Here is a 13,250-nt window from a genome sequence, read left to right on the forward strand (position 1 = left end):
CGAGACGTGTTTTACCATTAACCAAGTTCACCAAGCAAAGATTGATAAAGAAAAAATAAAAGTATAAACTGTTAGATGTTTTAACTCAATAGTTCCATATATAATTCGGCCGTTCGGTGTTGTCCCGATTTCTTTACACATTATACGAAATATTTTAAGCTAAAGTACTACTCTGTAATTTTTCAAAGTCTTCATTTAAGATTTTTTAAATTAATTGCGGGTTCTCACCTGGCATTAATATTTTTATTCATCAGGAGTGATTATAATAATTAAACCCCCTCCCCTCACAGAAATTCAAAATTATTAAAGTCACGTGTTTAAAGAAAAAAAAAGGCCTTGGACCCCCCCCCCCCCCCTCCCGGGAGAAAATATCTTAATTCATTGCGCGTGTAGGTTGAAATGTATTCATTATACTTACAAATAAAATATAATCAGGCCCTGGGGCAATAGAACTTAGACGGGCTCACTTTTGATCTCAGTCTCACTTTTCCACTATATGTTCCTTTTGTAAAAGTGAGACTTAGATCAAAAGTAAGCACGTCTAAGTTTTATGGCCCCGGGGCCTGAAGTCACACAAGCCGTATGATAATGTATTGACATATATGTGTACAAGCACTAAGGTCATCCACTCTAATAAAAGGCTAACTTTATTATTTGCTAATCCCAAGAACTAGTTACATAACATTAATGAGTCTAGCGATAGGATTGTCTCCGACGTAGGTCTTCGACCAACTTGGTGTTGGCCTATATTTCACACATACCAGGAACTAGGTGTGCCTTCACCTGGCCCCGGGGCCATAAAACTTAGTCCAGCTCACCTTTGATCTCAGTCTCACAACTACAATAATTTTATTGCTCCGGCATCTCTTTGCTATATCTGGTGGTTTTGTCCTTTATGGTGTAAACGTTTTCTAATCAATATCTCTTTGTATTTCAAAGATACCAAAAAATGTTTCATCACTTGTCAGAATAGAAGACAAATTGTCGATAACCACAGTCTTAGATTGTTCGTTTACTCTTATATTTTGTACTTGTTAAAAGTAACTAAATATGGGGTACAAAATGCACTATGCTTTTTCAGTATCAAATATTTTTTTTTATTTTAAAAGTGTGAAATGCCCTACATATGCCTTTTATGAAGTTATTTATCTAACATTTAAACGATCGTTATCAGTAACAAGTTTAAAATAATATTAAGAGTAAAATTTGGCCGCCATGTTAAAGAGTTGATATACATGTAAAATATATTTTTTATTTATTCATCGAAGTTTATTTCACTCACTGGCAGTACATGGCAGTGACGCTATATTTAGAATTTGAATTATGTGAATTTTTTTTATATTTTTTCCAATGGGAAAATTAAGCGCAACTTTGAACTAGCAACATTTTCTTATTAACTAGTCTTTGATGGATTGACATTTGATAAAAATATTTTGTTTGTTCAATCCTGCGCTCGATGTTTTCTGAAAGACAAGCCGTTTAAGCCAAAGATGGCGGGAAAGGCGACTTAATGCTGTATATTTCGGAAATAAGGGTATTCGGATGAAAGCAGTTGGTCCAAATTGAAAATTATATAAAAACTTCAAATGTACACATACAATAAAATCATTTTTGTACAGTAAAAATATGATGTTCATTTTAGGGGGCCATTTAGGCCCTTATCATATATGGTTCTTTATCATTGGACAATCGTTGATGTTCTTGATCGACAAGGAGGATACATTTCTTTGGAAGCCCATCCTATGACAGTGGAACTGTTTTTTTTTTTAATTTTTGAAACGCATCTCCTCGTTTTTCTACATGACATGATATTAGTTGCCGTTATCAATATTGATATCCTACATTCAGTGAATATTTCTTTGGAAATTTTACGGATTTTCACAGCAGTCTTCATATTCGTCCTATTCCGGACGTGTTTACTGAATTTTCACGTAAACGGCCAACCAGGCATGAAAGCATAAGTAAAGTATACCTGCCCCTGCAGGTTGCACTACAGTATTAGATTTTACTATATATTCTTACCAAAATTGCACAACTTTATATACAGATTAAAAATTCAAAACGAACTTCTGATAAAAAATCCTCTTGACATCTTTTTAAACAACTTTCTAGCAAAATACACACGTGCATCCAGCAAGGCGTGAGACTTTGTTTACCTCGAAGTTACACATGTGCTTGAAAATCAAGCCCGAGCCTTTTCACCCCCTCCGGAAACAACACGCATCAAAAATTCAAATGACCTCGCATTATTACAAAACTGGGATAGTTAGACCTCTTACACATTGTTCATCTCATAAAAAAATCAGCTCCTGTCTCGTGCGGAAACGCCCCAAATTCAAAGGAAAATTCGGGAATTATTTTGCCTCAGCCATGTTTTGAACCTTCAGTGAAATACTGTAGTGACACCTGCATATAATTGATTTAAGATCTCTCGACTGCTTAATGTGCATCTTGCGATAATAGAAATTGCGTGTGGAGAATGCTAAAGTAGGCTCTGTCTGTTGCTAAATTCCAACATTGAACAAAGTACTGTTTAAATAAATAAATGAATAGAAATTATGTTTCTAATGATGCATATCAATGACATAAAGAATTTAGATAATGTAGGAAAAGTTTGTATCCAAAGAATATGGCCAAGCGTAAACATATTTAATTAACCGATTCTTTTCATTCATTAAAATGCTGACTGGAATGATTCTCACTGATATTCTTTCTGAGATAGCATTGTAAACATTTCAACGGTTAAAACGACAAATTTTGTTAACATACGAATATCTAATTCGAAAAACTGCTTCTTGTAAGTTTTGACGACAAACAAAGGTGTCTTGGAGTTTTCTGCAAATGTCGCTTTCATGAAACACATTTTGTATTTTTATACAACCCAGGCAGTACTTGATTACATTTACATGTACCTTTGTTTCTGTGATAAATTAAACTTACGACAGATCGACTCTACCGCTGTCCGCCATGTCAAATTTGTCCGGGAGCCACAATCCGTGTCCACATTCGCAGGTAAACACAGGAATACATATCGAACACACCAAACACTTGCTTTATGGAAACGAACGATCGTGACTCGTGTTAACTGACATTGCATTGGTGTTCAATTCTTTTCAACCTGTCTCTCATCATCTTTTTACTTGTCCTGCCTAAATATATAAATAATGGCCCAACGGTAAAACAAGCATTATTCCGTCTTATTATACTGGTAAGTGCATACAATTTTCTCATCATCTTTTTTTTTTTTTTTTTTATATACATTTTTCAGTAAAATGAAATGAATTCTCCGCATGTGGTGTTTACGAAATTCCACTTATGTAGGGACCTGAAATTGACTACATAAGATGCATTTCTGTGCAATTTTGGCTCATTTTTCTGTTTTGTGTTACTAAAGGATATTCAGCATGATCCAACCATCTCTAATGGCCATGTTCTTACCCATTGTATTGGGAGGAATAGGTGGATTAAATGGAGGTAATTTTGGAGGTAGATATTTGAGAAGCCCAAGTCCAAATACAATGCCCACTAATACTGGCAGTTCTGGGAACTCTAACTTAATGCCCGGAAGTAGACCACTGACAGTGAGTCCACCTCCACCAAGGGAGATATTCCCACCCCGAGTTCCTTACAGTGAGTATCGTTTTCACACAGAAAACGCTTTTAAGCATTCTCGCAATGAGTTTAACTTATCAGAAAATATTTATATTTCTTATTTTAATATCCGACTATTGATGAAATATATTTTCTGGGATAAAAAGAGATTTCAGTTTGTAAACTTTGTAACGATTGACATTGCAATTTCTTTTCCTTTTAAATCACGAGAAAAGTTTTAACAGTAGTCGTTTGGCCAAAAAAAAAAAATGAAATTGAACGAAGTATGACCTTGATTTTCAAAATTACAAATGAAATTTGTTCGAAGCATAACGGTTTTAACTATCGCAGATATTTTAAAGAAACCTTGAATTGTTTTAATACTCAATTGTTGAATGTTTTTATTGTATCTTAGGTTAAAAAACCCCTAGTTTTATCGTGATGACACACGAAATTATACTTTGCTCTTTATTAATTTCAGCATGTACTTTGTTTGTGGATTCTGGTTACTTCTGTTCCTCCGGATACCCTCGCCCTTCTACCCAATATTATTACGACCCTTTTACTCAGAGATGCCAGACCTTTTACTACCGCGGATGTGGAGGGACCCCAAACCGATTCACTTCACGGAACGAATGTCTTCGAGGCTGTGGTTGTTTCAGCGACATCGACTTTGGCAACAGTTGTCCCTACAACTCATACATCTTTTTCCAACAATACACAATAAGATATGCCTTCAACAAATACACAGGAGCCTGTCAACCATTCCGATTCAGTGCATGTAACGGCGGAAATGATAACAATTTCCAGACTCAGCTTGAATGCCAGACTACTTGTGGACCTTTTAGTGGCAACATTGATATTATAATAGACTTTCCGGGGTTTCGTCAGAATTTTGCAGCGAGTTCTGATTCCATGCAACAAGGTACTGCTACAGCATTAAATATGAGGCTCCCAGAAGCAGGGTCATCTAGCGATATTAGGTCCTTGTCGCAAATGCCAACAGAAGGTAATGTTCCATTGAACACTGGATCTCAGACAAATTTCGGTTCTTCTTCAATCATGGCAATGCAGAGTTCACCATCCAACATAAATTCAGGTGTCATGGGCTTCCCTGCAATTCAAAACAACTTTGGTTCATCGGCTCTCTCTGCTGGAAATTCGGCAATAAATGGAAGATTAAACCAGATGCCTTCACCACTGAATCCAAGCACTGCACAAATGATGAATTTGAATGGTCAGATAATCCCGGCTGGAGGAAATAGAATGCAGAATAGAATGATATCTAGAAAAGGAAACAAGATTTATTGATAAAGTTAATTATCAATGCCAATATCATTGATCTTATTTCCTGAAAATAAACAATATATTTTTTGTAATTCATCCGTTTGCCAAAGAGGCATACATAAATTATTATTTTAAATTGTATTAATAAATAAACTGATGTCTATTGAATATCTTTGCAAGTCTCTCTTCATTTTGTCTTTACTTAGCAGACCTTGAAGAATTTTTAGTAACATCTAATACTTTTGTCATATAATTGTTACGCAACATGCTCGTCAAGTTAATAAATTTAAACTGTTGTTGTCTGGTTTAATTTTAAAATCCATTACAAGTAAGGAGAATTTATATTCAAAGTTTATGTAAGGTAAATTTTGGATCTTAAAGAAAACCTAAGCACCAAGTTCTTACACTCTAAGAACCTCATTAATATGTAACTTTTTATTCCACGTTTAAATTCTTCAAATAATTCTTTCAAACAAATAACATTCTCTTTAAAAATAATTGATGAAATCCATATAAATAATTACCACAATTGACCATTTCTTAGTACTTATCGTTTGATATTTCTTAAAATCTTTTGATTTGTAACAACCTGTGTAATGAGCTACATGTATCCGACTCTTGTTTCCAACAACATGAGTGATACATAAACGTTAAGTGCTATTGCATTTATTTTATGCAGCGATTCTAACGAAAGCATCTCTAATAAGTTACACATTATTTTCACAAAATTTAATTATTACATCTTGACAATGAAAATTGTTAGTTACGTTTTTTCAACAGAATTTATTGCAATTAAACTATATATAATTTGTATATTATCTAAATTAACTAAAACCTTATAACATTATTCTAGTGGTCTGATTTAAACAAAGGATAACACTATATTTTGGGAAACTATAGTCAACTGAAGGGTACATTTCTTTCCAAGAAATGAAAACTATAGAATAAAATACATATTTATCATACAAATATGATCGACTAATGTTTAATCAAATTTTAATCTTTTCGAGGGGTTCGAATTGGGTTTCTAAAACTTCTAATCTTGTTTCAACAGTAATTGAATCTCTAACCTCTCTAAAGACTTGTCCTTTAGAAGGAAATTTTAAGAATGTGTATTTTTATGTTCTACAATAATCTTTGAAACCCAATTCAAACCCCTCAATTTTTTATGCTTCGTGGCTCTAGCTCTTTTAAATGAACCCTAAACCATTAGGGGCATGTTCCGGTTAAATAAAGTCCCCCTAAAGAAAAGGGAAAATAAAATGTTTGAACCAAAAAATATTAAAACGAGCTGGTGTAAAGGAATTAAGTCATTGTAATATCGTTCGGGTTAAAAAGAGGCCATAATTGTAGAAAGTGGTGGTTCCAATTTTACAAATAATAAATGTAGATACATGCAAAGGAGGTCGCAATTTGTTATAATTACTAAAGCTCTAGTTATTTCATTTTTTAAAGATAATATGATGCTGTGGTTTCATTCGTAGAATACATTTTCGGTAATGTTCCACCTGTATAGAGTTAAAGATTTAATTTCCCTACCAGTCATAATCGGCTGATCGGTGTAATTTGTTGCTATGTAGGTCTTCGTCAAATTGTACAAAGGTCTTCGTCATCTGTAAAATCTTTGAAAATATTATTTTGTTGACTTTTGTGAATACTGCATGCTTGTGTTTAAACGTAGAACCTACAGAACGTTGCTACAAGCCCATTACCTCAGTAGTAGTGTCATTCCACAAATTTATTTAAAATTGAATTTGTTGTTTTGACTACTTTTGTAACTGGTGACTGTTGGTTTATAAGCACTTCCATGCGACGCTTCTTTCAATAAACTTGTATCAATTATTTTAAAATATTCCCTCTACTTTGGATTCAGCCACGACAGATAGGTCACGGATCTACGTTAGTAGAGCTAAAAAAGCAGATATATTCATACAAAGCCAGTGCAATTCAAGACCAATTTTCCCCATTATCAGTTAAGTAAATGTTGGTCAAATAGGAGCGAAATAAAGACGTGTCAGTAGGGCACACAATATTCACACTGCACATGTCAAGGGTATGTCAAAGAAAATTTTTTTTGACCTCTTTTGATCTCACAAATGAAATAGCTGTTATTCACAAATGAAATAGCATGAAAAAAAAAAAGAATACACCATCTATTGATAATTATCGAATACCTTTTTTTTGTCAAACAAATTTTTCATATATATAATACACAAGCATTTCCAAGAGAAATACTTTATCAATTTTGCCTAACTTTGAGCTTTGTAGTAATTTACCCAATACAAGTAACTGAATCAAAAATCTTCCAATGAGTCCAAGTTAATTTGCAATTAAATAGAACAACAGATTGCGTTAAAGATCGTTTATTCAATGAACCAAAGAGCTAGAGCCACGAAGAATCAAAAATTGCCCTATCATTAAAAATTACCATATTTTGGTATAATATAGGGTAGAATCTTAGCTTTTCATAACTGTTTTTCTTTTTTCGATATCTATCATACTTTTTTATAAACGGAGTTTACAATATGGCATTGTTTTGATGAAAAATGTAGAACAGACGTCATTTTTGTTAAGTAACGTCACGAAATGATAAAACTACGTATGACTTGAATCTAATGAAATAAACAAAAAACAAAAAAAATTATCATGTAGACATTATAATTAATTTATGAAAATCAATTTATTGATGAAAATACCATGAAAAGCTTTTTTACAATAAAATTTCAAAAATATTACAGGGACCAGTGCTGAAGGTCAATATAACAGCGGCACATTTAAATATGTCGGTGTGTTAAAAGTTCTTTTTTCTGCAATTTGAAACTGCCTGAAGTAATGATGATGATGCGCAGTGTATAACTGAGGATTAATCATTGAATTCTACCAATGTAATAACAATTTTTATTAAAATTAAATATATAAATATGACAGCGATACGGTAATTGAATTTAATAGAGATATATGTATATTAATCTCGAATTTTGATGCATTACTGTAAAAGTCTGTGTACATTATTTTCATGATTATTTTACTTGTTTCAAGGCTTCAATATTTTCACCCAATCCTGGTGCTTTACAGCAGTTAGATGCCAGGGTTCAATCCTTTGAAATGTTTAATTTTCCCATGTTCCCGTGGGCTCACCGTGCGTTCATGTGCGCTCACCTTGCGTTCACTTGCGCTCTCCGCTCCGTTCCCGCTCATCGTTCACAAAACGCCCACCGTGCGTTCACAAAGATTTCGCCTTGCGCTCACTGCGTTCGTTTTGTGTTCACTTATTGTTTAGTCAGATAATATTATATTTAGGCTTATAACAATACAAACATGTAGTTTATTGTTATTATTTCCTGATTACCAACGAAAATTACCTCCCAGGGCACTCCGAATAAGTCGTTTATCTTGCGTTCACATACAGTACATATATCGTTCAACGTTCACTTTGCGCTTGCGTTTGCGCTCTGCGTTCGCTCACAGTTCACCGTTCATAAGCGCTATCCAAATTCGGCTCAGTGTGCACTCACCGCGTTCGTTTAGAGTGCACTCACTGTGCGCTCACTGTTCACGAACTGTTCAAGTGAAAAATAAAACCTTTTAGCGACTGTGTATATGTAATGGATATACTAGTATGCCGAAAGCAGTTCTGTATGAAATAATATAAAACAGTTTCGAGGCCCGTTATAGGGCCGAGAACTGTGATATTTTTTATACATAAGTGTTTGAGGCATATATCGTACTTATATCACTCCATTGAACATCATTGTTGATTCCTGAGACAGTCCGATTTTTAAAGAATAACAGTATTATTAAGAAGCTCTTTAATAATCGGACTGTCACAAGTAAAAATTTTGACTGCTGGAACAAGGGAATGACATTACCGCAGTGTCTTAATGTTCATTAGTTAACTGAAAAAAGAATATCGATTTCTTTAAAAATATTCTCATGAGTTAATTATTCCTTATAAATGCCATAACGTCTATTCATTCACATTTCATTTTTTCTAGTGATATTCATGTCTTTTGAGAATTGTTCCAAGTGATAAGCTATCCGTAAGAGAGAGAGAGAGAGAGAGAGAGAGAGAGAGAGAGAGAGAGAGAGAGAGAGAGAGAGAGAGAGAATGTGGGTTTACTATTTTGAAGCGAAGATAGGTTAAAATGAACATTTTTATTTAAAACATCAAGCAGTAGCACATAAATAATGTCGTAAAATTGTCTTGAAAAGTCGAATTCATAGCAAGCATTTAGAATTTGTGTTATCATTTATATAGATTTGTAATGAACCCGGCCGTTAATCCATTTTTTTCAGAGGGTAGGGAAGGGGGGGGGGTGGTTGAATGGAATATTTATTGGACAAATGATCAACAAAGACATCGCAATTAGGATTAGACTTCTATATAGTGCACATGCTAATAAAGTATTCTAAGCTGTGTTTACCAAAAGCCGTCTTCATCGAAACGGACACAATCGATCTTTTAAGAAAGGAGTGTAACTGCATGTAACGGTTCACCGGAAATACATTGACCACGCGACGAATCAACGCTGATCAACAGTGGCTGATAAAGAAAAGACGTATGCATTGGCAAAATGTTTTAATTCAAGGGGCGATGGCTTAATATTCAGTTACAGCTGTACTTAGGAATTACATAATCAAGTTTTTTGACGGAATAAGTTAAGTTTATCATATATGTAGGCCTACATGTTTACACGAGATGTCGACTGTCTTTCTCCCGCGGTATTCAGGAACACGTACTTGTGTAAAAAAAAATCGCTTGCATCTTTCCTTTCGTTTAATGCATTTCACCGTTTGACAAAAAACCCACAACTAGCTATATATACATGCTATCGCTTATTCTAAAATTATAAAGGTATAGGAATATATATTTACTTACGTACGTACAATGTTAACTTTGCCAATTTAATTTTTTCTGTTTGTTAGCAATGTTCATGTATCTCATACTCTACTGAATTTGAATATTACCGTGGTACATAGAAATAATGCTTTTTAAAAATGCAGACTTTACTGGTAAATTCTATTGGCAAAATACTGAAAGAACTCAAGATTCCATGTACAGATTCAACTGACGTCGCAAACGTCAAACTATGACGTCATTGATGATGCACGTTGTAAGCATGAATCCACAGTATAAAATTACTAGATAAAACATGATAAAGTTCAGTTTATATGCAATTCTTCCTCAAATATTTAATAAAATAAGGATTTTGTAAATAATCACAAATAAATCTTTATCATTGTGAATTAAATTCTGCTATTTCAATAAAAAGGAAGCAAATAATTACCCTAAAATAGAGTGGTCTGTTTTATTTTCTGTCACTAAAATTTTCAAAATTTGTAAAATATACATTGGCCACACTTGAGTACCTCTACGAAATTTTGCAGGCAGAAGCATTTATGCAATATCTCTCAGTTTTAAAAGTTTCAAAGAGGTACTCAAGTGTGGCCACATTCAAAATTGGGAAATACTGCAGTAAAATCTACAATTTTCAGCTATTTTTAACGATCATAGTATGTTTGATGATGCGCATGTGCTAAACGGTGGGGCCGAAGTGAAAAAAATTCATATGCATAGATGCAGAATATTGTGCCCTACATTATAAGTAATTACAATTTGTATTGTTTCAAACTTGAGTTTTGTGAAAATTTTAAGGCACATTTTGATGCTTCGTGGCTCTAGCTCTTTGTATTGTTTAAATTGAAAAAAAAAATAAATTAAAAAAGAAAAAAATCACAGAATACATGACAAATTATTTGCAAAGGTGGAGTTGAAAACCGCCTCAACTGAAAGACCTTGGTTTTGAGGGACCCCACCCGAGGACTCATTGGAAGAAATGGAAAATATTCATAGTTTCTAAAACTAGCAGAAAATTATTTGATTATGATATATAGCGTGATGTGTAAGAAGTACATGTACAGGTATGAGAGGTCAAATATGTGAGGGAAAAAAATTAAATAATAACATGAATATGCAACTCAATGAAACATGAACAAAATTTTCAGGCGGATTATGATATGCGGTTCACAAGTGAGATACTTTAACCAATGAGTTATGATGATATACAACTAAATGATTGATGCAAAAAGTTTAAATGATTGTAAAGTTTCTGACATGACCCTATAAACGTTATGGCAGAGCAAACCTTGTTGACCTCTACCAAAAACTATGTATAGTACTTAGAATATTTTGCTTATAAAACAAAAATTAGATAAAGCATACTTGTTGACCTCTATTAACCATAATAAACATGCATAAACGACGAGAATACTTGTTCGCTTGATAATTTTTATGAAAAGAACAAAGACTAAAATTTTTCTGACTTTATGCCACATACATATTACATGGTTATATTAATAAATATTATGCATATATCAGACACAATTCAAAACCTTGATATTGCACTTAAATTAAATACGGATATTTGCAAATTAGAATGCTCTTTTTTTTAAAGGAACCATTTGAATTGTTTTAATCTTTACTTTTTCATTCAAAGATAAATACCATGTAAAATACAAATATTGATAGAAATGGCACGTTTATTTTGAAATAAATGGACCCTAGCTAATTAGATCAATAGCTAACGGTCGCAATGAATATTGTATGTTAGGTATATTTTTGTTTTGTTGCATTATATGAAGTTACAATGAACTCAGTGCATATACATGTACATGTATACCCTCGAAAGTCTTAAACAACAGAATAAACCAGACTTTTAAGCACACATACAAGTATATATTACATTGTTACAATGTTAACTACATGAATTTAAATCAAGTTGATGGAATAAAACCAGACACCCACCTGTTCTTGTAGCCATTAGTAAAACTACTTATGGTTGTATTTACTTTAATTGAGAAGTTCATATGTGACGATATATCATAAAGTTTGTTCGTTCTACCTCAAAAATATCATTTCGTTATCAAAACATTGGTATAGTAACTCCTTATATCACCGTTCTTTTCATTTTTAAGTAATGCTGAACATGTTATAAATCGACAGTCATTATAGACAATGATGTTTTGTATTTAACCACATGGTAGTTTCTAAAGCTCTCTGGATGGCGAATGTAGTAAACACACAATCTCGAAAAGTTGTGCAGCTTGTGAGTTTTGACAAAATACAAGGGGGCTTTTTAAATGTTGTTAAAATGTCATCTAGAGAAGGAGCAGTTTTTATTTCTATACTTTCTAAACAGTACATGTTTACATTTTTTTGTACATTTGTTTCTGTGGTGAAATATTCTGATGACAGTTCGTCACTATCGCTTTCCGACATGTTGAATTGTTCCGGAGCTTGTTTTTTATTCAACGAACACTGTCAACATTCACAGGTAAACAGTGAATACATACAAACCACTGTTGCAACCACTATTGAAATAAAACCACAATTGAAATAAATTATTTCAATAGTGGTTGGGAATGCATTTCATTAGAAAAATCACTTTGCAACCACTATTGAAATAAAACCACTATTGAAATAAATTATTTCAATACTGGTTGGGAATGTATTTCATCTGAAGAATCACTTTACAACCACTATTGAAATACAACCACTACTAATATAAAATATTTAAATAGTATTCCGGGATGTATTCAATTTTGAAAATCAATTTACGGACACTGTTGAAGTACAACTACAATTAAAACAATTTTTTCAATCGTAGCTTAGAATGAATTTCTTCATTAATTTTTCTTTGAAAATTTACATTTTTTTCTTTACATTTCCCTTTCTACAAACATATGTCCTATGATAGTGTATATTATTTGCACAATTGTGAAAATCTTGTAAATTGCCAGAACTTCTATTCAAACCCCCTGTATATTGAATAATTATATATTGATAAATATTATTATAAATATCACAATTAATATAAATTATTTCAATAGGGGTTGGGGGTTACTTCTCTACGACCACTATTGAAATATATTATTTCAATAGTAGTTAAGGATGTGATTCATTTCAACCACTATTGAAATAATTTATTTCAATAGTGATTTGGGATACCTTTCATTTCAACCACTATTGAAATAAAGTATTTCAATAGTGGTTGATGATGCATTTTAGTTTTACGTCTATTATTATGTCTGTTTGTAACACTTTCCCTTCTGCTAGGGGAGTTTCTTAAGAGAAGAAGTATGTTTTATGAGATGATGAATTCCTTTTTGATTATGATGTTCTTTGAATTACCTCTATATGGTCATGTTTCCCATACCACCTGTCATCTGGAACCGAAAGTGTTATGCACAGTCGGAATAATAGGCATTAGAATAACATCCTACCACTTTTAAAATATTTTATTTCAATAATGGTTGTAATGAACCGCATCCTTAACCACAATTGAAATAAATTATTTCAATAGTGGTTGTAA

At 32.9% G+C, this 13,250-nt stretch overlaps 1 protein-coding gene across 1 annotated transcript; it reads left to right on the top strand.

Moving 5' to 3' along the window:
• The first annotated feature begins 3,404 nt into the window (after nucleotides 1-3,404).
• On the top strand, nucleotides 3,405-4,912 carry LOC128175133 (uncharacterized). The gene is made up of 2 exons (XM_052840554.1): nucleotides 3,405-3,630; nucleotides 4,073-4,912. The coding sequence occupies exons 1-2, from the start codon at nucleotides 3,405-3,407 to the stop codon at nucleotides 4,900-4,902; spliced, it is 1,056 nt and encodes a 351-aa protein (XP_052696514.1). The 3' UTR covers nucleotides 4,903-4,912.
• The last annotated feature ends 8,338 nt before the right edge of the window (nucleotides 4,913-13,250 follow it).

The sequence above is a fragment of the Crassostrea angulata genome, chromosome 3 (assembly GCF_025612915.1).
Source record: "Crassostrea angulata isolate pt1a10 chromosome 3, ASM2561291v2, whole genome shotgun sequence".
In the NCBI taxonomy this organism is placed as follows: domain Eukaryota; kingdom Metazoa; phylum Mollusca; class Bivalvia; order Ostreida; family Ostreidae; genus Magallana; species Magallana angulata.